Raw genomic sequence first — 27,645 nt, 5'->3', positions numbered from 1 at the left:
TGTGGATGTGTGTGTGTGAGCACATACAGAGGGGTGGATGTGTGTGTGCCCTTGTGTGTGTACACATGCACATCTGCATGTGCACATACAGGGGGTGTGAATGTGTGCGTGCACCCTTCTGCATGTACCCATGCTTGTGTGTGTGCACATACAGAGGGCATGGATATGTGCCCGTGTGTGTGTGCGCACACACATCCTGGGGTTGTGGATGTGTTTGTTTGCCCATGTGTTTGTGCACATGCAGGGAGGTGGATGCGTGTGTGTGCCCTTGTGTGTGTACACATGAGTGTGTGTGTGTGTACAGGGGGTGTGGATGTGTGTGCGCCTCTGTGTGTGTGCACATGTGTGTGTGTACACAGGCATGTGCTTTTGCACACACAGGGGGTGTGGATGCGTGCCCATACACGTGTGCGTGTAACATACAGGGGGTGTGGATGTGCGAGTGTGTCCCTGTGTGTGTACACATGCCGGTGTGTGCGCAGACACAGGGGTTGTGGACGCGCCCGTGTAAGTGCTGGGGGGGGGGTGGTGGGGTGCACGTCTCCGCAAGTGTGCGCGCACCGCGCCGTGCCCTCCCCAATGGACGCGCAGACACACACCCCACCCTGAGCGTGCGGGCCGTGGGGGTTCGCGTGCCCAGGACCGCGCAGACCCCCGGGCCGCCTCTGCCCGTGCCCCAGGGCCCCGTTCTCGCCCCAGCCCAGCCCTGCCCCGCAGCCGCGGCGCCGCCCCCGCGCATCCCTCCCTCCCTCCCTCCCTCCCCGCCGCCACCGCAGCCGCACCGAGACACAAAAAGCGGCTGGGGCAGGGCCGCTCCGGCACCATGGCGGAGACCACCAAGACCCACGTTATCCTGCTGGCCTGCGGCAGCTTCAACCCCATCACCAAGGGCCACATCCAGATGTTCGGTCAGTGCCCGGGGCAGTGCACGGGGATCGGGGCCGCGGGGGACGAGCGCTGTTCGCCTCCCGTGGTGCTGAATTGGCGGCAGGCGGGGGCTGCACACGGGGTTAGGGGGGGAGTACGGGGGTGATGTCCGCCCCCCGTGGTGCTGAACGGGCGGCAAGCGGGGGCTGCACATGGGGTTGGGGGGCAATGGGGGCGCTGTCCGCCACCCCTGGTGCTGAACTGGCGGCAGGCGGGGGCTGCACACGGGGCTGGGGGAGAATGAGGGGCGCTGTCCGCCTCTCGTGGTGCTGAACGGGGGGCAGGCGGGGATTGGGGGTCAGCGTTGTGTAAGGGGTGGGGGGGGACACGTTTGGGGGGCGCTGTCCGCCAGCCGTGGTGCTGAACGCGCCCTCTCCCGCACCGAGAGCCAGCACCAACCCCCAGCGTGGCGCTTCCCTTGAGACAGCGGGGTTCCTCCCACCTGCACTCACCTTGCCACGCTCCCACCGCCCACACGAAACCCCCTGGCGAGGGCTCCGGGTGGTATTTGTAAGCTGCCGCTCGCCCGCTGGGTCTGCGAGGCTGCGGTGGCTGCAGTACTTTTCTATCCTCTCTAGCCAGGGAGGGAAGGAGCCAAGTAGCTAAAGCTGGGTATGGCAGAAGTGAACAACAACATTGATTGAAATATTAGAATACCCAGCCTTTAGACTGATAAGAGGTTGAAGGAATTGGAAATGATCGCATGAGACGGTTGATATTACTGAGCATCCGTGAGATGCTCCAAATGACGGGGATGCTATAATCACTGCTACAGCCTGTTCAGGCAAGACAAGAGGGAGGAAGGGAGGGAGAAAGGGAGGGAGGAAGGGAGGGAGAAATGGAGGGAGGAAGGGCAGTCTCTGTCAAAGGCAGTCTGACATGCCATAAATGCTGATGGTTTGGGTAAAGCTCAAAATGCCTGGAAATCCCTGTGAAAACAGCGACTTACCTGGCGTGGGGAGGGGTCCTGTGAGGGGAAGCATCCACCACAGACCACCAAAAGCCATATGAATAGAAAGATCAATTCCTCTGATATCCCTTCTTGGAGCGCAGAGAGAGGAACCATTCTTGATGTCTGATAGATTTGAGGCTGGGGAACAGATGCTGAAGGTCTCATGCTACCACTGGAGAAGCATCCCTGGGGTTTCTAAAAGCTGTACATAAGTTTCTAGGCACAAAAATAATTGAAATCAGCTTGGGGTGTTTCAGCATCAGGCCTTAGTTTTGTAGATTATAATGAGTTGGGCAGCAGGCTAGATAATGATGGTTTTCTAGATGCAAATGATCACATTGTTATTCCATTTCCTAACTGCCAGCAAAAATACAGTCCTGAGCACTGATAAACCCAAAACATCACAAAAAATACTGTTCCCTAAGCTAAAACCAGTTGTGAACAACAAGGAACAACAGGGATTATTTAAAAATGAAAACAATAATTATGTGAAATTATAGGGACTTGTTTAATAGAATCAACTATTGATAGAACAGGTTTCTATAATCCACATCATGCAGTGCTAGATGACATTTTGATTAAGGAAAGCAATACTAAAAATATCATCATGGCCCATATTCAGTGGACTAAAACCCAGTAACACGATGTATTTTAAAGGATAAAATTGGGGAGATATTGCTGTGCAGTGGGTAGATTCCCAATGAAATGTTTTTTTCACCCGCTATTGCACAGTATCTTTACCAGTGACCCGGAAGAAAATATATAATCCCTGCCGTTAAAGGTGCCAATGACCACAAAGTGGGCAGACTAGCAATTAATGATGGTAACGAGTCAGTTGTGCTTCCTGACTTGCTTTGTTTGATAAAAAAGTGCTTGTTCAAACAGCGAAGTCAAATGCAAAGTCATATGTCCAGCAAGGGGGAACACACGTCAAATATAAACAGCAGGCAAATGTTTTCTGCCAAACAGCGACTGTGTCAAGGACTGAGGATTGATTGTACGTAGCCCGCTGAATACAACCTCTGTGCGACGCTGTAAATAAAGCAGCAAGTGCAATCCCTGCAGATATAAGCAGAGGAATATCAAGCAGCAGAAGAAAGGTTGTATTATTTTCACAGACAGTGTTAGCAAAACCCTTCTTGGAGAAACAATAACGAGAATAACATTAGCTCTGGAAACCAGGCTTTGCAGCAAGAGTCGGGAGAGGCTCAGTCTAGATCCATCCTTAAAGAGTAACTTGATCACGACCTTTAGATATCTGCCTGGGGGAGGAACATGTGGTCTGTGATGGAAGGGGGCTCCTTTATTCAGCAGAGGAAGGACTGCAAGTATGTGTGTGGCTTTGAGTGAAGCTAATCTGGTAGTAGGGAAAAGAACTTGGGTACCTGATGGATTCCCCCTCACCTGAAGGCTGTAAATCAAGACTCCGGCATCTTTCAGGAAGACACATTTTAGCTCAAAGAGGATGGCTTGATGTGGAAGTGTTCTATGTGTATGTCCTGTAGAGATCTTGGACTTTTAAGTCTTGAGATAACCAGTAGGGACAAATGAGTCTTCTACAAGGACAAGGACAAATTCAACTTAATACCTGCTCATTTTGCCTCGAGGAAATCTATCCCCTAAGTATAGAAGGATAATCGTGTGAAGTTGTGGAAATCTTGACCAAAACCTGTGTAACTTATTTAGCTCTGTGCTATGTGAATTCAGCCAAAACGATACTCCATCCTGCAAATGCTCTATTACAAACAGCTGAATTTGTGCAAAAATATTGTCTCTCATCTAAAAAATTTGGCTTCATGAGCCTGATAGGAGGATTTTTGCTTAACACAGAGGTATACAATTTATCTATTTAACACATGAAACTAATTAAGCCAAAAGCAGGTAGAAGATTTGCACCTGTAGCGCAACAAATCATTGTATGCCAACCATTATTTATCTCAGTCTGGAGTTTACCGGATTTTATTCAGGCCAAATGGCAACCTTTTCTTGTAAGTTATTTGCCTGAACAGTAGATGCGTTAGTTATTTAGAAGCCTCTTCTAGGGGAGGAAAAGTTCCAACTGAGCTATTTTTCCCACCATTCATGTGAACTTAAGACTCAGTATCATTGTTTTGGGGGTGGCTTGCATCAAGGCGGGATTCTTCTTATAACCCCAGACCTGTAACTGTAACCCATGCCTGACCCTCGCATCTCTGCAGAGCTGATCTTACTGCAACAGGGCTCCCTCCATCCTCCCCCAGATACAATCCTGGGTCACTAGGGCTCACCAAATGAGGTTGCTTCATGCCTATGTATATAAAATTGCTACAATACACAGACATTAATAATTAAGTGTAGATATGTAACATGATAAGAAAAGTAGGTGAAATACGGTGCTGTACAGCCATCTATACCAAGGGTTTGAGACAAACACCCACATAGCCCTGAAAACACTCCGAGTTATTTGTGGTATCAGATGTGCTCTCAGATATACGTGTATGTTCTGAGTCACAATTTAAAGTTGTATTTTCTAGCTTTATGTGGCTATGGATTATGTGGTTAGGATGCTAACGTGGAGGCAGGGGGATAAACAGGAGGGGAGAAGAAGGCTGAAGTTGTTTCTAAGACTTAGAATGAACATCGGTGGGCTTTAGCCTGAAATGGAACTCCATTTCATTTATATCTTAAAGAGGCATGGAGAAAGAAAAGCAGACCCTACACTAAAAGTCTTAATAATTGATGAGATTCAGAATGAAGTCCTGCATTAACGCCACATGGAAACTCCACCACTGTTTGGTGCCAGGTAGCCCAGCTGCTTACCTCAGCCAGCACGGCCGGCAGACACCCAAACTCAAACCAGTCCACTTGAGTTCCACAGTGATGCTCCATGCATGCTCAGCCTCCTCCCCTGCAGCTGGTTCAAGAGGGGAACCTCCAAGACATCCCTGTGGTACCTTCAGCATCTCAGTGCTGGGGACACGGAGCAGCATGGAACCACTGGCCACAGGATTTGCAGCTGAAAGGACATCTTGCTTAATCTTGGCCTCCCCACAATTCACTTACGGCTTCCTTCCTGTGAAAGTGATGCCACCCAAAGGACAAAAGCCAACAAGCCAATGTCAAAAGCAAAATCTAATCCATGCAGCCCTGCTAACACACTGAAGCCCATGCTGGAGCTCTTCCAGCTGATGAGCTTGTGCTTGCTTTGGCAATGAAATCATTTCCCCACCTTGTCCCAGCTCAAGGATCCCCAACACAACGGTGTTCTCCTGCCTGGGGTTCAGAGCATGAAACCCAAGGGCAGTTGTGCCGAGCAAGGGAGAAAGCCTATTGCTCAATCAAAATGCCGCTGTTGGGTCTCTTCCAACCTGGTGATTCTATGTTCACTTTGAAGGCAGTGTTGTGTAAAATACTGGGATGAAGGGTAGCACTGTCTGAGGCCTGAAACTCCAGGGTTTGAATGGCTCTCCCTCCTGGTGTTTTGGGATTGGAGAGAGAGCCAGCAAACTGCCACAGTTGGAGGGAACATGTTGATGTTGAGCAAATTTCCTCATAGCTCTGTGGGGGAAAGGGCTTGTCCTGTCATGTGGATATGTGAGAATTGTAGGGTTGTTCTGACGATTTCTTCAAACTGAAACATGAGGGATTTGGTGGGGCTGATGGTATCAGGTCGATCAAAAGACAATATTTTGATACTGATTTTTTTTCTATTTTCTTTTTATTCATTTTTCTGAAATTGTAGAAGAAAAAGTCTCTCTGCAAATACCCACATTCCCCATTTTGACGTTAGATGTTTTTTCTTGCCTTTTTAAAGTTATGAAATTCCTCTCGCATGCAAACTTCTGGCTTCAAGGAAACGGCCTTGCTCACCCAACAGTTTTATTTCTGCCCAGCTCTAAAAGCAGCCTGACACAGCTTCATCTCTGGGGCTTGGGTCACCTTTCAACCAGAACCTTTTCTGACAAGTCTCCACCCCTCTTTCCCACCTCTGGTCATCAGACTTTGATCAGCAGAGCTTTACTGGGGATCTCCCTGCCCTTGCAGAGGATGCTTTCAAGCCATTCTTCCTCTCTCCTGACCACATGGTGCCTGTGAGGTCCAGCAATGTGAAGGCTGGGGGCAGTGGGTGTGTTCAGAGCTGGGCTCAGAGGCAGCAGTTTGGGTGACCCCCAAAGAAAGGGTTGGGATGCAATTATTTCATTCTATCTGAGGCACCTGGGTTTTTTTTTTTTTCCACCTATTTTTGGGGCACTATCAAGCGTTTGATAGCAAATGGGCTACTTTAATCAAATCTGCAGCATCCACCAGTATCCCAGCTGTCTCATCTCCTGCACGTTCATTTATGGAGTGATGGGCTGATGCAGGTTGGTTCAAGTGGGTTGAAGAATTTTGCATGAAGTCACTCAGATATCGCCTTCTTGTAGGGAGTCTCAGTGCCTTAGATGCTTTAAACCTGTTTAGCCATAGACTTCCCTGCCTGTTTCATTGTAAACAGTACTGGGACCTGGACTTGTGCAGAAAAACATAGAATCATAGAATCACCAGGTTGGAAGAGACCCACTGGATCATTGAGTCCAACCATTCCCATCAATCACTAAACCATGCCCCTCAGTGCCTCATCCACACATCCCTTAAACACCTCCAGGGAAGGTGAATCAACCACCTCCCTGGGCAGCCTATTCCAGTGCCCAATGACCCTTTCTGTGAAAATTTTTTTCCTAATGTTCAGCCTAAATCTCCCCTGGTGGAGCTTGAGGCCATTCCCTCTCGTCCTGTCCCCTGTCACTTGGGAGAAGTGGCCAGCACCCTCCTCTCCACAACCTCCTTTCAGGTAGTTGTAGAGAGCAATGAGGTCTCCCCTCAGCCTCCTCTTCTCCAGGCTAAACACTCCCAGCTGTCTCAGCCATTCCTCGTAAGGCCTGTTCTCATAGCTCATAAATAAGGTGGATCCTGAAATTCAGGAAATCTCCACTGTTTTCCCTTTCCTCACCCATTTTGTCTGATTAGAATTAAATTGTCCCTATATCCTAGGTGCATCTGTTATTGAAGAGAGTTTATATCCTGACTAACAGCTGAGTAAGAAGCATTTACGGTGGAAAACAGTGAAAGAGGGTGCTGCCATCTGAAGTAAAATTCTCCATCACTTGGCTTCTTAAGAGAATTCAAACCAATAAAAATCCCAACAGGCTGCTCTTCGATTATTCAATGCAGCCCTTGTAGAGGAGCAGCACTAGGGGCTGCTGCACCATGCAAAGAGAGCTGGAAAGGATTTGTGAGCAAAGAGGAGGAAGAGGCAGAAGACGAGGCCTTTGTTTATGGTGTGTTGTTTCAAGAATTGCTTGGGGGTTTTTTTTGGTTTTTTTTTTGTTGAGCTGACCAAACTGCAGAGCAGTTTAAAGAGAGCATCGCCACCTGGGACAGAGCTGGAAGAAATGCATGAGCACAATGACAGCTCGCCCTTCCCCCTTTTTGCCTAGATGCAAACATATCTGCAAATGACCAGAAGCAAAATTCCACCTCTCCTCTAGCAAAAGTCCCTCAGGAGCTCGAGAAAAGCTTTGCCTCTGCCATCTGCAACATGAGTAAGTCAAGGCCTCTGCAAGGCTGCCTTGTGTTTCCATGTCATCTCCGGGCCGAAATCTGAATGCTTAATTCGCTGGAGCAATCGATGAAGCAAGAGGCGGGTAACAGGACTCCAGGAGGACAGGGAGGGTCTGATTCAGCCCTGGCTTTGCTCCACACGGTGCTGGTGGCGTGCGGGAAGCACAGACAGTGTAGGCAGAGTGGCAGAGGGAGGACCTATGACACCTTAGGGCTGCAGCACTCTGTTCATTGCCATTATACATCAATTAATGTCACTTTCCCATCACTGCGCCCTATACAGACTCTTTCTTTCACAGCCTTCATCGGTGGCTTGCTCGTCTCAAGCATCTTGTCTCCTCTTTATGACCCATAGAGAGTTTTCCCAAGCACCAGATTAAACTCCATCAATAACTACTTAGGGATTCTTTTAAAATATTTATAAGCTCTAAAATATTTAGCAGCATTTATTACAGTCTGTGAGACACCACATTGTCTCTATGACAATGCCACCTCCCAAAACGTGCTGTATACCTTCTTTTACTTCCAACGACTACAAACAAACAGAGCAGTGAGAAATCCAGACCTACAACCTCATTCAAGAAAAAAAGAGGGTCTGTGCTTCTGTTCAAAAACTGTGCTCGCTAAGATGCTGCTCACACCTCCTGCGTTGTCTTCTCCAATGCCTTTTAGCAGCAGCCCATGCGATGCTGGGAGTATCAATTAGCTGTGGCAGCTCACGTCTCTCGTGTGACCTTGGGCAAGTCACTTAATCTCCCCCGATGGACGCAGTGATGGGGACTCACGTCTCAGCTTCCAGGCTGCTCTGAGTTGGTGTCGGCGATGGGAGGCCCAGGTAGGAGCAGCTTGTGATTAGGCTGGTCTTTGCGCAGCAGCCGGCCCCAAACAGGCATCCTCATCCCTGTGTGTTCAGACCTCCAAAATCCTTTCTGGCAGCAAGGCAAGGGGACTGTAAGGGGTCCCCTGAGCCAAGGAGGAGGGCAGAGAGATGTATTGGAGATGGGTCTTGGCCTGTGTCCCACCACTTGCCCCCAAGGGGCAAGCAGAAACAATTTGGCTGCATTGAATGTACAGCACAGGTAGCCCTAGCACTAGTCCTAACCCTAACCTTAACCCTAGCCCTCACCTGGGACCAGGGAGGTGAAACAACCCAAAACACATATAGAAAGACCTCCAAGACATAAACATCAGCCTAAGATGGACACAAAAGCCAGGGCACCTCCGGACTTTGAAATGAGCACGTTCTCTCTGGCATTTCTAACCCCTGAATGCAAGTGCTCCCATGGTACCACAGGTGCCCAACCAAGCAGGGCTGGATTTTCAGGATGCCCGGCATGGAGAAAGCTAGGAAAAGTCTGCAGTGCCCATCACTACTCTGTAAACAAGCCAGGGCCAGGGTGCAGTTCTCAGCCCCCCAGAGCAGAATTGCTCGCATATGTTGATGTGTGCAGTCACATCTAGGGAAGACAACCTCATTCGGGAACACGTCTTGTTTCTCTCCCTTCCAGCATTGACTAGTTTCATTTGCTAAGCTTGAGTTGCTGCATGTAGCTTGCAGTTTTTGCAATGTTTCTGCAGCAGAAAACTCTTAAATCCTTATTTTGGGAACAGAAAAAACTAGAGTCTTTACAAATAGATATTTCTAAGAGCCACTACAGGGCTTGCCCTAGGAGGAGGTGAAGTGGGATAAGTCGGTTTTGGAGCTGGAAGAGAAGGAGTCAAGGGCAGAGGAGCTCCCCACAGGATGGACGGGGAGCCTGCCCCTGAGCCAGGCAAGGAACGACTTGCTCAGCCCTCACTTCATGAAGGTTTCTACTTTCATCGAAAAATCAACAGCCCCTAATCGAGCTTAAGCCTTCCCTAAGGAGAGCACGTTTTCTCGGGCTTATTGGCAAGGGAAGAAGGAATATCCAGTTCTCCCAGTGAGACCTCACGAGCTGAGTTGGAGATGCTGAAAGGCACAGTTTTGTTTCTGGAGGCTTTGCTTTGCACAGACATCACCTATGCTTCTTTCACGGCAAAGAGAGAGGGTTTCACTGAGCCATGTGGCGAGATAAGACGCAGTTGCTGTAATGGGAACCTGACAGCCCTTTGGTGTCATCTTGAGATGCTTTGCGCCAGCATCTAGCCATGGGTCAGAGTCTCAGCGTGAGGGTCAGCCCCACGGAGAGCCAACCCAAGACCAGCGAAGAGTTGCTGAGCAAATGTTCCCTATCTCTGTTGCATGGGGACTTGGGGGCCTTAAATCCTCTGCTCCTGGTAAGGTTGTAATCCTGCCACACGTCAGCCTGAAGGAGCAGCAGTGCACGCGCTGGGGTGTACAAAGCGCTGCCTTTGATGTGCTACAATGGCTTGGGACTGAAAACAAACAGAGAGCTTGCACAAGGAAATTAGGGCAGCAGAAAACAAGCGTGGAAATCTATTGGGTTTTTTTTTCCCTCCCTTTTTTTAAAAGAAGGCACTGGGTGACACCAATTTTCCGGCCTGTGGCTGGCTGAGATGGGTACTGGGATATCTCCAGGGATAAACATTGAAGTGTCTGTCCTACTTTGGCTGAACCATCTGCATCCTGGTAGAAACAAAATAAGACCATGGCAGGATAATGGAAATGCTCGCCAGGTGCCTTTTGCTGCTACCCTTGCCCTGTTTCACTCACTCTGTGGGCCCAGGGTGATAAAAATCATTTCAGAGAGAGCAATCGGGACTATGTGCAACACCCTCCCTATTGCTTGCCAACAGTTTATTTTTGCTCCTGATAATTAGACTCTCATCGAAGCCGAGATACAGCCACAACGTACCAGCCCCAGGCCAGATTTGTGCTGCAAATTGATGTTGCTTTACCACAGGCAGTGCGTTTACATCGCTTTACACCAGCTGGAGAGCTTTTAGTCTCCCAAACCCTGCAGGAGAGAGAGAGACTTAGGCTGAAGTCACTCTGACCACTCTCTGCCCGCTCAGCCGTTGTGGCGTTCACCCGCTTGCTTTGTACTTAAATCAATCCCAAACCAGCATTTTACACCAAGCACTGGCAAGTGGACATTTTTGGCACATTTCTTTCTAAAAACCAAGGAAAATGCTGTCACTGGTAGAGGAAAACTTGCTACCTTCCACCATGCACCGTTCTACAGCCCATCCTGAGTTCCAGAATACCCAGCTAATGCACCAAGCCAGGGAAAGTTATATGATCCCTCACTTCAATACCACGCGTGCAAACGCTCATCTTACCTGCAGACATCTAATCCTTCTCTGAGGGCTCCTAGGCGAGATGTTTCAGTGCTCTCCTAGGGCAGGGAGCTCAAAAAATGTCCTTCTATATGTGAAGTCATCTTCTTGATCCATTTTTATCTGCTAAGAGTTGCTTTAATCAGAGTAAATGCTTCTCCTTGCCTCACTGGCCCCGAGACCCCAAGCTGCCCAGAGAGATCCAGGTGTCAAATATGAGGTGGAGGACGATCCACCTTGGCAGAACTCAGCTGTCCACCCTTCAGGTGAAACCCAGCAAGGTGATGAGCACTTTCCTCCTCTCCCCATGATACCAGGATGGAGATCTCTGGGCAATAAGTTTTATCACTTCTCCAGAGAAGTGGCCAGAGTGACAGCACTGTGCTTATCACCTGCCTGACAGAAAAGCAGATCCAGCCCCTCCCAGAGGAGCTGGTGGCAGCTTCCCCTTAAGAATCAACTCCTCATACTTGTATTTATGTTGCACACCTGAAGGGTATTGCCTGCTCCCACCTGCTCCTCCATGGCAGGGTAGGATGCTTCAGTGGGGAAAAGCACTTTGGCCTGGGTTGTTTTAGTAGGCTCTTCCTCAGATGCTTCTTCTCAAGCTCTGGGACCTGGAGGGTTTCTTCCTGGGCTCCTGTGTGTCTTCTCATGTGCACTGCTCCTTCCAGTTCTGAAAAAAAGAGGGGAAAACAGGATGCCTTCAGTTTAAATTTCTGTTATATCAAATAGTCTTTTTCTCAACAGCTTCATCTAAGAAACCCAGATAACCTGGGACCAGCCAGGTCCCCCTGCCCAGGTCCCATTTTGTTTGGTCTCCAGCAAATCCTCTGCTGTTTCTAGGGCAGCTCACTGTGACTCAGTTTTCAGCCTTTCTGTTTGTTTGTTTTAAAACATCTAATTTCACTTTTTTGCCATGAAGCCATGAGTGGTCAACAGATGGTGATAGCATGAGTCCCGTTAGTCATCACTCAGGCAGCTCTCGGAGCTGGATGCTGGTGGGGCCGGGGTGGGCTGGGAGGTGGGAGGGTCAGGTGCTGCAGCATCACTTCCCTGAGCCCTTCCACAGCCTCCTCCTCCACCAGGAATTTCAGGGTATTTGGTGGCCAATGCTTTTATGTGCTTATGAAAAGCCATTAAAACAAAAGTGCAGCAATGACCAAAGCCATTTGACATGGAAGACCCTTCCAGATTTGTTACTCCTACGATGCCTGCGTGCAGCTAGGGACTGACAAGGTGAGGGGGGAAACATGTAGCAGAGCAATTAGCTTGGAGATTAAAATCATTAAGCATTAGGGGGCTTAATGGGATTTTTCTACCAGCTGAAAGTCCTTTGGGGATCTAACTGAGATCATCTAAGAGACACTGAGCTCAAGGCAGAACAGTTTGTTTAGGTCAGTGGGACACACTGGATCTCCCCAGGTTTGCCTTGAGAAGGGCCAACCCCATGATGAAGAACTACTCTCTGTCCCTCCTCCTGCTTCTTCCCGAAAGAGAAGTTTGTTCTCCTAGTAGAAATGTCATCTTGTCCCTCCAGGAAGTCCAGGGAGCTGGGGTGCCAGTGGTTTCTAACCAAGGTGCGGCTGTAGGCAGCGGATGGGTGAAGACGCTGGCTGGGGCAGGGAAAGTGACCCTGGGGCAGTCAGGAGAGCTGGGCTCTGAGAACATCTCTGAGGAATGCATCCCTGATCTTTGCTTTCAGAGTTATATATAGATTTAAATCTCTATATACGCACACCCTCCGCCCCAATTAGGCTGAGAATCACTGCTGGCTCCTTGCCCGAGTTGGGCTTGGGGTTGGAAGCAACATTTAGGTCCTGCAAGCGCTGCTAGCTTGAGAATAAAACAAAGTGTGCTGGCGTATCTGGGTCACTCTCCCCTGCAGGAGAAGGTATTTTAGACAGCAGGAAAGTGCCTGCCTCGCCCTCAGCACCTCATAAGCTGCGTTCTGCCTCCCTCCCAAGGATGTCGGAGGCCAAACTGCTTGAAAGGAAAAGGGAAATGGGTTTGCCTTCTCCATCACTCGTGGTTATGCCACTTCTTCTGCTCTGGCTCTCAAGGAAGAGAGACTGTGCAAAAGTTTCTGGCCTCCCTGCTACTCCATGTGTGTTTTCAGAGGGCTGGCACAGAGCATGAGTGGGCTGAAGCTTCAACTCCCCCTGGGGAGAAGGAAATCAGAGCTGAGCAGTGGCATTCCTCTGTAAAAAAGAAAAAGAGGGAAAAAAGAAGTCTCAGGGATGCAGCAGAACCAGGTACCAAGGCAAAGCAAATACAATTTGAAATTACACCTTGAAAAATTGGACATGAGGAATGTTTGATTTCATTAACAACAATTTAGGTGGTGGAGCAATGCCAAAGGAACCAAAACGCTGTGATTAAATATACTCAGTGAGAACCTCCAAAAAGAAATACCTTTTAAATAAGCACTGATTTCCTCTTGGGGAAGCAGGATGGTATTTTTTCATTCAGTCCAAACAAAAGACTTTCTCCCCTATGAGGACAGGCTGAGAGAGTTGTGGTTGCTCAGCCTGGAGAAGAGAAAGCTGTGGGAAGACCTTAGAGCAGCTTCCAGTACTGAGAGGTCACCAGGAATGCTGGAGAGGGGCTCTTGATCCGGGAGCGCAGGGACAGGGTGAGTGGGAATGGTTTTAAGCTCAAAGAGGGGAGATTGAAATGAGATCTTAGGAAGAAATGTTTTCCTGTGAGGGTGGTGAGGCCCTGGCCCAGGTTGCCCAGGGAAGCTGTGGCTGCCCCATCCCTGGAGGTGTTTAAGGCCAGGTTGGATGGGGCTTGGAGCCCCTGATCCAGTGGGAGGTGTCCCTGCCTATGGTGAGGAGTTGGAACTGGATGGGCTTTAATGTCTCTTCCAACCCAAACCACTCCATGATTCTATGATAAAATCATCACGCATCATTTCTGTAGCTATGGATTGTATCCTCTGATTGGTCTTTCCTCACTGTCACCTCACAGAAAAGTGGTAGAGCTAAAAATATTTGAAGTACATTTGCAGGGGAGGCAAACTAAGCCAGGCTGGGGCACTGGGGAGGTGTCACTAGTGCCTGGGAAGAGCCCAGTGTAGCACAGCCAAGGTCAACCACCAGCCACCCTGCAGGGCTGTGCTAGGAGCTGTGGAGGTGTGGCTGGAAGCTCTTCACCACACAAGCACGCTGCCAGTGGACTAATGGATGTCTTGGCAGGGTCCAGTGCTGGTAGTTTATTTATGTCAACAATGTTTAAAAGCCACACAAGACCGTCCTGAGCATTAAGGGGAATTTACACCAGAAAAGAAATGAGCTTTTCTTTTCCAGCCCAACATCCTTGCATTGGTGTTACAGGCTATAAAGTGCTTTTAGAAAATGAAAATACCAGAGGGTGTCTTCTGGTCTCTGGATATCACAGATATTTAACAGCCAAGAAATGGGCTGGGATAGGGGTGGGAAGCCCTGACAGAAGGCTGGGCACGAAGATAATGAACGGGTCAGAAATCCAACAAAGAGGCAGAAGAGCAGGACAGGGACTCCTGGACTAATGGCTTTTCAGACCGAAAATCTACTCTTTCCCTGGCAAAAATCTTTGCACAGGCAGGGAGGGAAGGTTGGGAACTGCACAGACAGCTGACCCCGAGCAAGACAAAAAGAGGAAGGCAAAGCTACTGCAGCATCATTAGCCATGCTCACAGGGAGACCACGAGCTTGGTCCCCACAAGCAGCGTATTTTACATGAATGACACAATAAATTCTGTAAAAAGAGGTGTTTTCTGAGAACATAGACCTAGGAGTTTGGAGGAAGCACCACAATATCAGAAGAGGCACAGCAGTTCAAAGCAATGACCCGCTGAACCCGGCTTCCCTCTTCCAGAAACCTAGAATAACAGCAGTGCCATGCTTGTGTGTGGAGCTCCTCAGCTCCTTACCCTCAAACTGTGCACAGCCCTGATTTCTTTGGGTTGGAAGACCCAAAGACTGCAGAAGACCCAAAGACAGCAGAAGACTCACCGTCTTTGCCCTTTCTGCACCAGCCACAACCTTTGTCCCAACTCCCTGCCTTTCTCCCAACTCCTAGTTGTTCCTCATGTGGAGCCACATTGCCCATCACCCATCGTTCCCAGCTGCCCTCCTCCTGCACATGCCAGGAGCACACGCTGTGGCAGGAGGCACCGTGACCTCAGCCTGGAGGTGGAACAAGCCCTGGTGTCTCCTACAAGAGCTAAAGTAGTTTTGTCTTGGCTTGTACAGAGGATGAGACTCAAAGTTTGATGAGCTAACACGTTCCGACAGGCTTGGTTATGGCTGCCTGTCGCCCTCTTCATTTAGCCGCTCAAGAATAAGTCAGTCTGAGAAGGTTCAATCTGTAAAAAAATATAAGGAAGCTTTAAGCGCACCATTGTGATTGCAGTACAGACGCATCTGGATGCCACAAACTAAAACTGCGATCTTGTGCCACCCCGAAGACACCATGTCACCTGCCCCAAGCCCTCTGCCCCGGCCCTGGCAGCAGGGGTGGCTGCTCCCACTGCAGTGCCAGCACCCTAGCAGCACAGCTCCTCTCCAGACAGGATTTGAACTGTCCTTTAAGAAAACACAAACTTTTTAAAGGGTTTTGCTTTGAAGTGGGTGACTGTGGAGATCTGACTTATCTGGCAGTCACACAAACAAGTGAGCCAGCAGAACCACAAGTGAGCAGGCACAGCTGCCTGATGGACACAGCCCTACAAGCAAATAGACATGCTCTGCCCCAAAACTGGTTGGGTGGCCAGGCCCAGAGAGTGGTGGGAAATGGAGTTAAATCCAGCTGGAGGCCAGTGACAAGTGGGGTTCCCCAGGGCTCAGTGCTAGGTCCAGCCCTGTTCAATGTCTTTATCAATGACCTGGATGAAGGCATCGAGTGCACCCTTAGCAAGTTTGCGGACGACACTAAGCTGGGTGGAAGTGTTGATCTGCTGGAGGGTTGGGAGGCTCTGCAAAGGGATCTGAACAGGCTGGACCGCTGGGCAGAGTCCAATGGCATGAGGTTTAACAAGGCCAAATGCCGGGTCCTGTGCTTGGGGCACAACAACCCTGAGCAGTGCTACAGACTAGGAGAAGTCTGTCTAGAAAGCTGCCTGGAGGAGAGGGACCTGGGGGTGTTGGTTGACAGCCGACTGAATATGAGCCAGCAGTGTGCCCAGGTGGCCAAGAAGGCCAATGGCATCTTGGCTTGTATCAGAAATGGTGTGACCAGCAGGTCCAGGGAGGTTATTCTCCCTCTGTACTCGGCACTGGTGAGACCGCTCCTCGAATCCTGTGTTCAGTTCTGGGCCCCTCACCACAAGAAGGATGTTGAGGCTCTGGAGCGAGTCCAGAGAAGAGCAACAAAGCTGGTGAGGGGGCTGGAGAGCAGGTCTTACGAGGAGCAGCTGAGAGAGCTGGGGGTGTTTAGCCTGGAGAAGATGAGGCTGAAGGGAGACCTCATTGCTCTCTACAACTACCTGAAAGGAGGTTGTGGAGAGGAGGGTGCTGGCCTCTTCTCCCAAGTGTCAGGGGACAGGACGAGAGGGAATGGCCTCAAGCTCCACCAGGGGAGGTTTAGGTTGAACATTAGGAAAAAAATTTTTATGGAAAGGGTCATTGGGCACTGGAATAGGCTGCCCAGGGAGGTGGTTGAGTCACCTTCCCTGGAGGTGTTTAAGGGATGGGTGGACGAGGCACCGAGGGACATGGTTTAGTGTTTGATAGGAATTGTTGGACTAGATGATCCAGTGGGTCTTTTCCAACCTGGTGATTCTATGATTCTATGAAAACCAAGTGAGAAGGACCAGTCTGGGACACGAAGAGGCACTGGAAGTCCTAGGTGAGGCAGGACCAGAAGGCAGTTCCTCCCGTTCCCAGCTCAGCCCTTTTATCACTACGCTGTACTGCTGCTTCATAGCACACGTTGGTCCAAATCCTTACCTTGCAGAGATTTGCTGCTCAATAAACCTATTTTTTCCATACATATTTATGTTCTATTTGGTGTTTCTGAGGTAGATGACAGGTTCTTGAGACTTCACTACTTACTTGTTGTGATAGGACGAGGGGGAATGGGTACATAATGGAGAGGAGAAGATTTAGACTGGACCTAAGGAGGAATTTCTTTACTATGAAGAAACTTCAAGCCTAGGATTTTGAGGGCATGGAGGGAAATTTTCGGTACATTAATTTAGGCAACTGAATTTTACTCCCTCCACCAACTGAATGACTTAATCCTGGTTTTCTGGGGACTGGTATGCCCAAGGCACAAGAGCTGGGAAGGAAGCCAGGGAAAGGATTTCAGATGAGTCCAAGGAAAAGGTTTCATTGAGGCTGGCAAATCTCCTGCAGGCTGCCACAGCGGGGCTGGGGCTGCTGAATGCACTCGGGGGAAAAAAGGCCATGACAATTACGGTTCCTTGCTTGACTTTTAACTGACCCGACAGCTGAACAACAGTAAAAATTTCAAAAGTTGGAGGGAAAAAATCATTTCACGCAAGCAGTTCTTGAGCAAGGTCTCTGCCTCCCCACCCTGCTTGGCCCCTCTCACTCTCCTTGATGTATGAGTGCTCTTCATCCATCACAAGCCATTGCGAAGGAGCACTAAAATAATTTTAGAGCTGAATTTTTTCCTCAAAGCAGAGTAGGAGCAAGGGCACAGGAGATGAAAGGATGCAGCACTGGGAGAATAGTCCTTTCCTAAATGACACAGCCCCATCTACACTAGCCAGATGATAGGATCATTTAGCTGGGGAACATGCAGGAAAAACATACCCATTGATGTACCCATGGGAAAGCCCCACTCCCCACATCTGGATGCCCCAAGCCATGCTCTCACCTGCTCATTGTGCTGATCCATAGCCTGGGGCTTGGCTGCTGCTCCCACATGCTCAGACGCAGCCAGTGTTACCCTCGTGCCACTGGCAGGTGCGAACGAACCCGTGGTGACTTTTCAGTGAGCAGCAGGACAATGAGGAGTCTCTGTTGCCACTAAAAGCCCAGGAGCCCCCCATTCACTGCAGCATCTCCAGAAGATGCAAAGGGATCCTCTGTCTTCTTGCATTCCTCTTTATGCCCATCACAACCGTGCTTGCATCTGGTGAACACTGATAGTTCTTCTTCCCCTCTTTTTCCTGTTTCTCTTAGGGAAATTTTCTTTTGGAGGGGAAACGGGAATGTGGCTGCTTTGGCAAAGATGCATTTGTAGGGTAGGTCCCCTGCCCCACCAACCAATTCTTTGTTGAGTGACCAGAAAGGGAAAGCATCTCCCCAGACAGCAGGAGTTAGCTTTGCTGCTTATTTCCAAGGAAATAATGCAGCTCTACCACCGAGGGAAGCAGGAGCCGTCCCATGCAGGCTTGAGAGCTTGGCATCAGTGTTAGTGGGTGCCAGGTGGGGCTGGGTGCAGGTGGCAGGGGGGGAAGGAAGGCACCCTGCAAGTGCCTCCCTGCTGCTGCCACACAGGAGGGCATCAGTCCTTCAGGCAGGGCTGCTCCTCAGCCCCTGGAGAAACACCAGTGGCTGGAGCAGGGTTTCTGCAGGATATGATGCAAAGTGTAATCTCAGAACAGCTGATGGATCCTGAAGCCACCTTAGCTTTAGAAATGCTTGTTTTCTTTGCGAAGGCAAAGTATTTTCTTGATCTTCCGCTTGCTGGGAAAGAAAAAAAAGAGCTTTCTAATGACTCATCAATCTCGTCTCCCTTTTTGCTTTTACTCTATCCTTTTTCTCTTTCTTTCTACTCCCTCAGTAGCTGGGGTGGGCACTGCTGTGCTGTGTGCTCCCTAGCCACCCTACCCACACTCAGCACAGGAGGTAGGGCCAATCCTTGCCATGGTCACCACCGCTGACCTGCCCCATGCTCACATCTCCTGGCCTCTCCCTCCTGCTTTCCACCGGGCTGCAACCCCGTCACAGTGCTGTGGTTGATGGAAAAAAAAGAAAGGGAGGACAATCACCACCACCCAAAACCCTGGGTAACCCCATCTGCAGGCAGGGAGGGAAGCATGATCAGACCAAGGAAATAAGAGGGAGAAATAAGAGCAAGCAGAGGGCAAGCAGGGCTGGAAGAAGCAAAATACTGGTAAGGCTGGAGCAAGCAGGGTTATAGTTAGAGGTGGTGAGCTCACCAGCAGCATCCCAGCACTTTCCAGTGGTGAGAAGCAGATGGGGACAAGCGCCTTTGTCCTGGTGTGGTACTCCACTTGGTGAGCCCTTCAGCAGGCTGGCAGAAGAGCCCTTCTCTGCTGAATGGCTCTTGTCGGTGGTGCAGGCTCTTGGATGCTCCTCTGGTGCCCTGGTGAGGTGGTAGAAGGTGATTTGTTGTCTGAATGTGATTTAGATTTTGTAAAGACCTGCCCTCTCCCCACCAAATCCTTCTTCCTGTGAGATTTGTGATTCCCCAGGAAGGTCCATGCTTAGCATCACCAAGGATGGCACCGAGTGAGACGGGCAGTAAAGGCAAAGACAGTCCTTCCCTTGGTTGTCTTCCCCACCTCCTGGTGGGCAGTAGTGGAGCGTTACAGTGTGAGTGGGTCAAGCTGAATCCACCTGCACTTTTTTTCTTGTCCTCCTCCTTCAGAGCGAGCCCGGGATTACCTGCACAAGACTGGACGCTTCATCGTCATCGGTGGCATTGTCTCACCTGTGCATGACTCCTACGGGAAGACGGTGGGTCATCCCCATTTGCCCTTTCTGCATCCTATGAGCGCCTCAAGCCAGAGGCAAGCACTGGGCAGCGTTGTCTGCACCCATTGTCCAGACCTTCTCTATCCAGGGCAGCCCATGACCACAGGAAATTCCCCAAGAGGAGGGAAGAGGATAAAACCAGTCACTCTTTAGATAAAACCTGTAGCATAATCCTACAGCCAGCCTAACTCCTAGACAGCATAGAGAAACATTCTCACCCAAAATGATGGTGACCATCATGTTGGGTTGGGCTTTTTTTTTTGTCTGAATGAATTCAAAGCCAGTTTTACTGCAGTGATGGTGACGATGCAAACAGGGACCTTTAAAGCACTTTCAGGGGTGGCAGGGGGAGTCCAAGTTAGGGGAGCAGAGAACTTTCTCCTCTCTAGAAAACTGGAGAAATTTCATTGAGAAATTTCATTAAGGAAACTGGGTCTGCCCCACTGCAGCGCAAATCTCACTGGCTGGTTTGTATCTAGGGCTGAAGCAAGGCAGGGACTCCCTCTCCTCCAGCAAACGGGACCTTAAATCACTTTCTGTGGGCAGGAATCCTTCTGGCCTGCCTCATCTGATTGAGCCCAATGCTCTGCCCAAGGAACATTTGCAAGCCCAGCGTAGCCAGGGCACAGCACTTGCCTCCTACCCATAACTGGTCCTCCATCACCCTCTCTTGCAGGGTCTGGTCTCAAGCCGGCACCGCCTGACCATGTGCCAACTGGCCGTCCAGTCCTCCGACTGGATCAGGTGAGTGGCAGAGCCCTGGGCTGCAGATTCCCAGAGCGGAGATTCCACCCACTGCCAGAGCTCCAGAGTGGACTTTCTCCTCTCCCAGCCGAAGCCTGATTAAAAGCCAGAGGCCTTCCTCTCCTAGCCCAGCAGAGAATGGATGAGGGTTCTTAAACCATCCTTTAAGGGGGCCCTTTGGCTTCATGGGATCTTGCAAGCCTCTCTCTGAGTCTGTGGTGTCCAGGTGAACCCCAGACTCAGCCAGACAACCCCAGCCTTGTGCAGTGGCACCTTCCCTTTCTACAGCTGCAACACCAGCCCATGGATTCTCCCATTCCCAGCAGAGCCACGTGGCATCTGGCGGCTGAGGTGGGGACCAGAAACATCTCTGCGTTGCCCTGGGACAGAGGGGCTGTAACAACTGTAGATATGTCCAAGCCAGATGGAAGCTAGTTAGTGGAAGCTAGCTAGTGAACACTAAGAGTGGAAAGGTGGCCAGGCACATGTTCAGGTCCTCAAAGCCATTAGAGAAAGATGGGTGGAAGGGCTAGAGGAAGGATATGGTCCATTTTAGCACAGGGAGAGAAATAGTGGCTGCCCCATTCCTGGAGATGTTCAAGGCCAGGTTGGATGGGCCTTGAGCAGCCTGATCCAGTGGGAGGCGTCCCTGCCCATAGAAGTTGGGGGTTGGAATCAGATGATCTTTAAGGTCCTTTCCAACCCAAGCCATTCTATGATTCCCAGCAATGCTGGCCAAAGCAATGGGGAGGAGGTAACATGGCCAGGAGGTCCAGGCAACAGCTAACACAGTTGTATCGCTGTGCTCCCTGCAGGGTGGACCCCTGGGAGTGCTACCAGGACACCTGGCAGACCACCTGCAGTGTGCTGGAGCACCACCGTGACCTGATGAAGGTGAGGTAGACCCTGTGTGGTGAGTGAACCTTGGGTAGGGGCATGGAGAAAGGTGCATGAGGAACCTTGGGTGCAGGAGCAGGTTCTGCTCTTGCACCAGAACATGGATATCAACAATCAAAATATGACTGGGACAGACAGAGAGAAAACTTGCAGGAACATATCTGAAATCCTGACCGGGAAGAGGTGTGACATGTTCTCACAGGTGCTTTGAGCTCCTTGCCCTGATGGTGAAAGCACATCGAGCCCTCCAGCCAGAGCCAGCAGCAGTTCCAGTCCCACATGCACGAGGAGGGGAGCAGGGGCGAAGGCAGGGGCTGGGCGTAAGCAAACTCATTAATGCTGACTGCTTGCTCTGTCCTGAAGAGGAGCATTGGATGGGCACCACCTCTCGCCAGCAGAAAACCCTGTATGAATCTATCAGAGCAGCTCAGTGAGGTGGTAAAACTCAGCATAGAGTCATAGAATCACCAGGTTGAAAGAGACTCACCAGATCATTGAGTCAACCAGCAGCTGGGAAGTAGCCAGGAAGCACAAAACTGAGGAGGAGACATCCCTCCAAATGCCCAGGCAAGCCTGAGCAAATCAAGGGTGGGAAATCAATAAAGTCATCCAAACCCCCAGGCAGCCCAGATGGGAGGCACAGAGGTAGCATGAACCAACCTGGGAGGATGCCTGGGGACCCTGGGGTCAAAGTCATTAGCCACAAGGTCCTGCTAGCCCCAGGACCAGCCAGTGATTTCAGATAGCACTGGGGATCCTAAAAGAGGCCTGGCTGTGCCTGTCACTAAAGATGAACTTCAGCCTGGGGTGCAGAGGAGGCAGCTGTGGTGAAGCCACTGTTCCAGCTACATCTCTTCCTTGTTGCAGAGAGTGACTGGCTGCATCCTCTCCAATGTCAACACCCCCTCCATCACCCCTGTGATCGGCCAGCCCCAAAACGAGTCCTCACAGACCATCTACCAGAACAACAACAATGTCTCCAACAAGCCCACCGCAGGTAGGTGGCACCAGGGTAGAGGAGAGGGGAGCTGCCACCCGCTACTCACCTCTCAACCAGGGCTGCCAAGCATTAGCAGTGATGCTTTATCATCTTATCACCTTATTTTTGGGTCCCGTCGCTCACCAGACCCCGTGAACCAAGCCCAGGATCTAGTGGGGGATATGGTGGAGGAGCCAGCATCCAGCATAGCAAGGGGAGCCAAGAATGGCTTAAAATGGCTGTGAAATTGCAGCAGATTTTAGCCAGATGATATCCAGGCAGCAAGAGCAGCTAAGAAAAATGATATTTGGTACGCATGGCATCCATGAGAGGGACAAGCTGGCAGGAGAGGTGACAAGGATGGATGTCCCATGGTCCAGCAGGATGTGGGACATGGAGGTGTTAGCTGGGCAGAAGAGGTCCAATTTCTTAAATCTCATAAGAACAAATGTCTTATGATTTTCTTAGCTATTTTAACTGTCCAGCTTGTCTCTCCAAGGCCTAGTGTAGCACTCTCAGGAGTTGAGACCATGAGAGGAGATGCTGGAAAGAGGCTGGGAGTGGTTCCTGCACCTGGGCACAGTGGTATTTTGCAGGACCAGGGTGGCCAAAGCATTCTTGCAGGTCAGTCCTCCCGGGTGTCGTCGTGTCTGTGGTTAATTTTTCTTCTTCATCTTCAGCAAAGATCCTGGGGAAAGTGGGAGAAAGCCTGAGCCGAATTTGCTGCGTTCGCCCACCAATGGAGCGCTTCACCTTTGTGGGTAGGTAGAGGAAATGCCAGCTTCACCTTGGCTTCAGCACTGGCCCCAAGCACCAGCCCCAAGCCTTCTTCCCAGCCCTCTCTCCCAGCCCAGGCAGCAGCATCTCTTTTTTGCTTTGTTTCCCCAGATGAGAATGCCAACTTGGGGACAGTGATGAGATACGAGGAGATCGGTGAGTACACAGCCCCGCTCTTCATCACCCCGACTCCTCCAGGCCAGCACTACACAGCTCAGGAGCAGCCACACAATAGATGCGGTTGTGTGCAAAGTGTGCTGGACCGTCATCCCACCCCAGTGCTGGCTGTTGGGGCTCAGAGGTGAAAGAGGAGCAGCACCAAAGTGCCCTGAACCCACTCCTGTTGGCAGATGATCAGCCTAAAATAAGGGGTCAAACAGCAAGGACGTGACTCTCAATGGTGGCACCACAAGTGCCACGAGACCTGCCCTCCCACAGCACTGTGGTGGTGTCACCTTCATCCTCACGCTACCCACAGCCCTGCTGAGCTCTGCAGCAGCAGCAGGAGGGCTTTCAGCCACCTGAGTGGCCATGGTTCTCTTTTCTTTAAAGCCTTTTGGGGGTTTTAGGCCCATCAGGCTGCTATGCACTTGGCACCATCATATGTCACCCAGGGCTCTGCAGGGGGAGATGCCCCACCGACTGCTCCCTGATATTTTTGAGACCCATTTCATGGGCTGGCTCACACACAGCCTGACACAACACCTGTCCCTGCAGCGACACCGTGCAGAGTCCAAGGCTTTGGCCATCTGGAAAAGCCAACCAGGAAGGCCCCTTCCCATGTAGCCATCTCTCCCCACCCCTCCGGGTTTGTACCTTTCCTCCAGTGGTTGCGCAAATAAATCAATCTTTATGGGCCTATTGGAGCAGAAAGCTCCTTCCTGCAGCACAACTTTGAGCAGCAAAGCCAACCCTCAAAGTGAGCAGTCAGCAAGCACCAGTCCCAACCTGAGAAGAGAAAGAGAGGCTATGGAAGCCTTCAGAGATGAGCAAGGAAAGCCTCTGGTACCTCACCATCAGCTTTACGAAAGCAAACACAGCCATGCCCAGGGCTCTGAGCAGTCCTCTGGGCTCTCCCTGTTGCCCTGTGGCTGGAGGCCCCGCAGCAGATCACAAAGTGATGGGTGCCCAGAGCATGGGGCAATCACTCCCTTCCCTGGGGACACTCCTCCTCGAGGGCTGGAGCGCAACTGTAGCAGTGCTGACAACACAGCACCACCGGGAAAGGAGCCGGAGTAAAGTAGGGTGGGGATTATTTCATGTTTGGTACCAGTAGGGATGCAAGAAGGACCACAGGAACTTTCATGGGACTTGCTTTGGCAGGGCAGGTCTGTGTGGAGAGGATTCCCCTGATTGCAAGGGGGTGGGTGATGCGGGGAGTGGTGACTGCTCAGTCCCGTTTGCTCCCATCTCTGAGCTTCTCTGACTCTTTTCTTCAGAGCTTCGTATCTTACTGCTCTGTGGCAGCGACCTGCTGGAGTCCTTCTGTATCCCTGGTCTCTGGAATGAGGCAGACGTGAGTCCGTGCCACCGGGCACCCCTTCATGCTCCTCTTGCCCAGGCTCTCTTCCCTTTCCTCCTCCCCATCTGCTTCCCACACTCAGCGCTCCTGGGAGGCACTCAAGTCCCTTGGGATGGCAGGAGCTGGGCATTCCAACCCCACCACCTCCTCCATACCAATCCTGACCCTCGCCCTCTCCCCCCTGTTCACGGGCAGCTTGAGGGACAGGGTCTTCAGGCCACCAACCCTGCCCGGCCACCCCTTCCACAAACCCAAGCCCTGCTCCCACTCACCACTCACGCCGAGGGCGTCACCAAGGGTGCAGGTAAGTCAGGGCTGCACTCCCACCCCTTGTCCCTTGGAAGGAGCCAATGTCAAGTAGAGCCAAGTCTCAGCACTGCAAAACAGGGAGGTAGGAAATGAGAGGTTTACAAAAGCTGGCTTGATGTTAGAAATTAAACACATTTACAGCCAAATCAACAGGTTTCAATACATCAAATGTGCTGACCCAGAGCTCCTTTGGCTGAACCTGTTTTGCCCCGAGATTGCCGAGGTAGTAGGAGCTGCCTCCAGGTGGTGGTAAACTTGGACACCAGCCTTGGTTCAAACTCAGGTTTCCTCTGCCTGAAGCAGAACAACCCTATGAAACTTCTGTCAGGGCCAGTATGTCGATCCTGCTCATAAAGCCTTCCAGCAACGTAGAGGCCTCAACCTCATTGGGCAACCTCTTCTGCTGCCATCCCCTTTCTACCACAACAAGGCCCCCCCTAAAGCCTAACCTTGACGTCTAGTAATAGGATTTAGCCCTGTGACTTTTTATTTGGTCCAAAACAGACCTCTCACCACACCTTGCTAAATCCAAGTTTCTGCCAAAGACTGTCCAGATAGGCTCAAATTCACTTCCTATCTCCATCCAGACCATGGCCCGGCTTTCACGGTGCATGCAGGTTGGCACACGGCACCAGGTTTTACATTGGACAGTTATGGAAGCTCTCCTTGTTTCGGGCTGTTCCTAGATGGAGGTGATCGTTGGGGAGTTCGGGATCGTGGTGGTGCCCCGGGACGGAGCAGACCCCGACCGGATCATGAATCACTCCTCCATACTCCGCAAGTACAAAGTAAGTGGATGCATGTATGGCTAAGGAAGACTGCGAGAGGACCCACGGCCTCTCTTTACCTAGGGGAGCACTCCTGCCACGGGCACAAATATCTTGAGGCCAGATGCTCTCAGCTGCTAGGTGGGATGAGCAATGGGGCTGCCATGTAGCAACCCCCAAAGACCAGTCGTGCAGGGGGCTAGCAGGGCAGGCTCTCACTTTTGGGCCATTTGGAACTTTTCTGTTCCTTCTCCTCCTGCAGAACAACATTCTTGTGGTGAAGGATGACTCAAACCACCCCATGTCGGTTGTCAGCTCCACCAAAAGCAGGTAGGTGATGTAGAACTCCTGCTCTGGGATGGGGAGAGGGGTGCCCCCCATCAGTCCCTCCCTTTATGGGGGCACCTGACCCACCCAAGCAGGCTCTGACCCCTTTCTCTCCCCCCACCCCCTCAGACTGGCCCTGCAGCACGGGGATGGACATGTTGTGGATTACCTCTGCCAGCCCGTCATCGACTACATCCTCAAGAGCCAGCTCTACATCAATGCCTCTGGCTAAGTGTCAGAGGCCCTGCAGCGAGACAGCCCTCGTGTCCCGCCTGCCTACAGCTCTCCATCATTCTTTTCTGTCTCTCTCTCTCTCTCTCCGTCCGTGTCTCCATCTATCTCCCCACCCCATGGCCTCCTGCCCGTGTCTGCCTCTCACGCCCGGCGCCAACGCTCCATCATGCAGCAATGTCCAGGGAACAGCGGCACGGCCCGAAGGGGCACAGTTTGGTCTCTCTTTTTTGGGGAACTACCCTCCCCTTCGCTCATGGGGAAGGAGGGGGGACTGGTGGAAGAGCCACGTGCTCGGTGCGCTCCAGGGGAGGCGTCTCCAGCACCCCCCTCCCAGCATGTCTCTGGGAAATGGTCCCCCTGGTCTGTCATTCCAGCATGCTCAGAGCAGGGGCTTCCTCTTCCGCATCATCTTATGGTACCTAAGCTCAGTAAATCTAGGTGGACTTTATTTTTTTTCTTATATAGTTCTAGTGCGAGCCCTTTGGACCTCTCAACACGATGACCAAATGAATCCTGGTTGGCAGCAGGCAGTTGTAGCCCAACTGGCTTGGTGTCCCACAGCAGGTGGACCTCCTAAGGCCAGTAGTAGGACAACCCAGCTAACAAAATCCTCCTTCTGGCCATGAGAAATCATAGAGAGGGCATTTCTGAAGGGGAAAAGAAGCCGTGGCAAGTATCATTGCCAAAGCACTACTAAAGGGAATGTCATGTCTCATCTTTACTTGGCTGCAAGTGAACCCAACCACCCCAAGCCACCCTCACTAGGCAAGTGGAGTTGGGGTGACGCTCCCGTCCAACCCAGTGTTGGAGGGGACAGCCCACAGCTCCTAGGAAGTGGTTTGCCATTTATGAAGCCAAAAAACAGGGCAAGAGGAAGCAGGTGGTGTCCCAAAACCTCTGGTGAGACTTTGCCTCAAACCTGGCTGAGCTTCCTGGGGAATGGGCCCACCCCTATCCTCTAGCCTCCAGCTCTCCATTTCCGTCTGCAAACTTCCCCCTTCTCCCTCCATTCCTATCCTCTTCCTGTCCTTGAAGAGTTTATTAAATGCATGATACTTCCCCCTCCCCAAACCAGCTGTGGCTACTTTGCACATCCCTTGGGACATCCCAGGATCCTGCTCTCCTGCCTGTAGCTTGCCCCCAGGTGCCAGGGATGAAGCCTAGAGGAGATGCTCATGGAGCAAAAGATCATCATAGAAGTCCTGCAGAAAGGAGGGTTGCTGAAGCAGCCCCTTGTCCTGCTGAGCACCCCTAGGCTGCAAGGACCCTGCACAGCCCCTGGGAAAGGTCACAGCCACAAGGAGGAAATCACAGTCCTGCTTTACTTCTCATCTTTTCCTCTTCTTTTCCTCATATCCTTGTAATGCTTTGGGGGTAGCCCTGCTGCCTGTAGCTCCTGGACATCTGCCCGTTCCCCACAAATGTGGGCTAATGAGGCTCAGTCTAGCCTACAGCACCACCCTTGTGCATGACTGCTGCCCATGCTTGCTTTGCGGCTCTCCTAGGGCTGTGACGAGCTGTTGGTCCCCAGCAAGGGACAATGTTGCATAGAGACACCTGAAGTTGAGTCCTCCAGGGTCCTTTATGGAAAGATCTGAAATCACCTTCTTTTTTTCCCCCTTAAACATCTATGAAGGGTCACAAGCTGCTCTTGTGGAAGCTCTGAAGACAAAACATTTAGTGACCTGCTGGAATCAGCAGCCATCTCTGTAACAGTGAGCAGTTTTGGA

General features: G+C 51.1%; 1 protein-coding gene across 1 annotated transcript; it reads left to right on the top strand.

Annotated features, from left to right (window-relative positions):
- The first annotated feature begins 766 nt into the window (after window positions 1–766).
- On the top strand, window positions 767–26,972 carry NMNAT2 (nicotinamide nucleotide adenylyltransferase 2). The gene is made up of 11 exons (XM_069862018.1): window positions 767–908; window positions 19,253–19,341; window positions 20,036–20,103; window positions 20,919–20,997; window positions 21,868–21,997; window positions 22,660–22,740; window positions 22,868–22,912; window positions 24,196–24,272; window positions 25,274–25,375; window positions 25,617–25,684; window positions 25,811–26,972. The coding sequence occupies exons 1-11, from the start codon at window positions 824–826 to the stop codon at window positions 25,911–25,913; spliced, it is 927 nt and encodes a 308-aa protein (XP_069718119.1). The 5' UTR covers window positions 767–823; the 3' UTR covers window positions 25,914–26,972.
- The last annotated feature ends 673 nt before the right edge of the window (window positions 26,973–27,645 follow it).

The sequence above is a fragment of the Phaenicophaeus curvirostris genome, chromosome 8 (genome assembly GCF_032191515.1).
Source record: "Phaenicophaeus curvirostris isolate KB17595 chromosome 8, BPBGC_Pcur_1.0, whole genome shotgun sequence".
Classification (NCBI taxonomy): Eukaryota; Metazoa; Chordata; class Aves; order Cuculiformes; family Cuculidae; genus Phaenicophaeus; species Phaenicophaeus curvirostris.
This window is presented reverse-complemented; position numbering and strand designations above follow the sequence as displayed.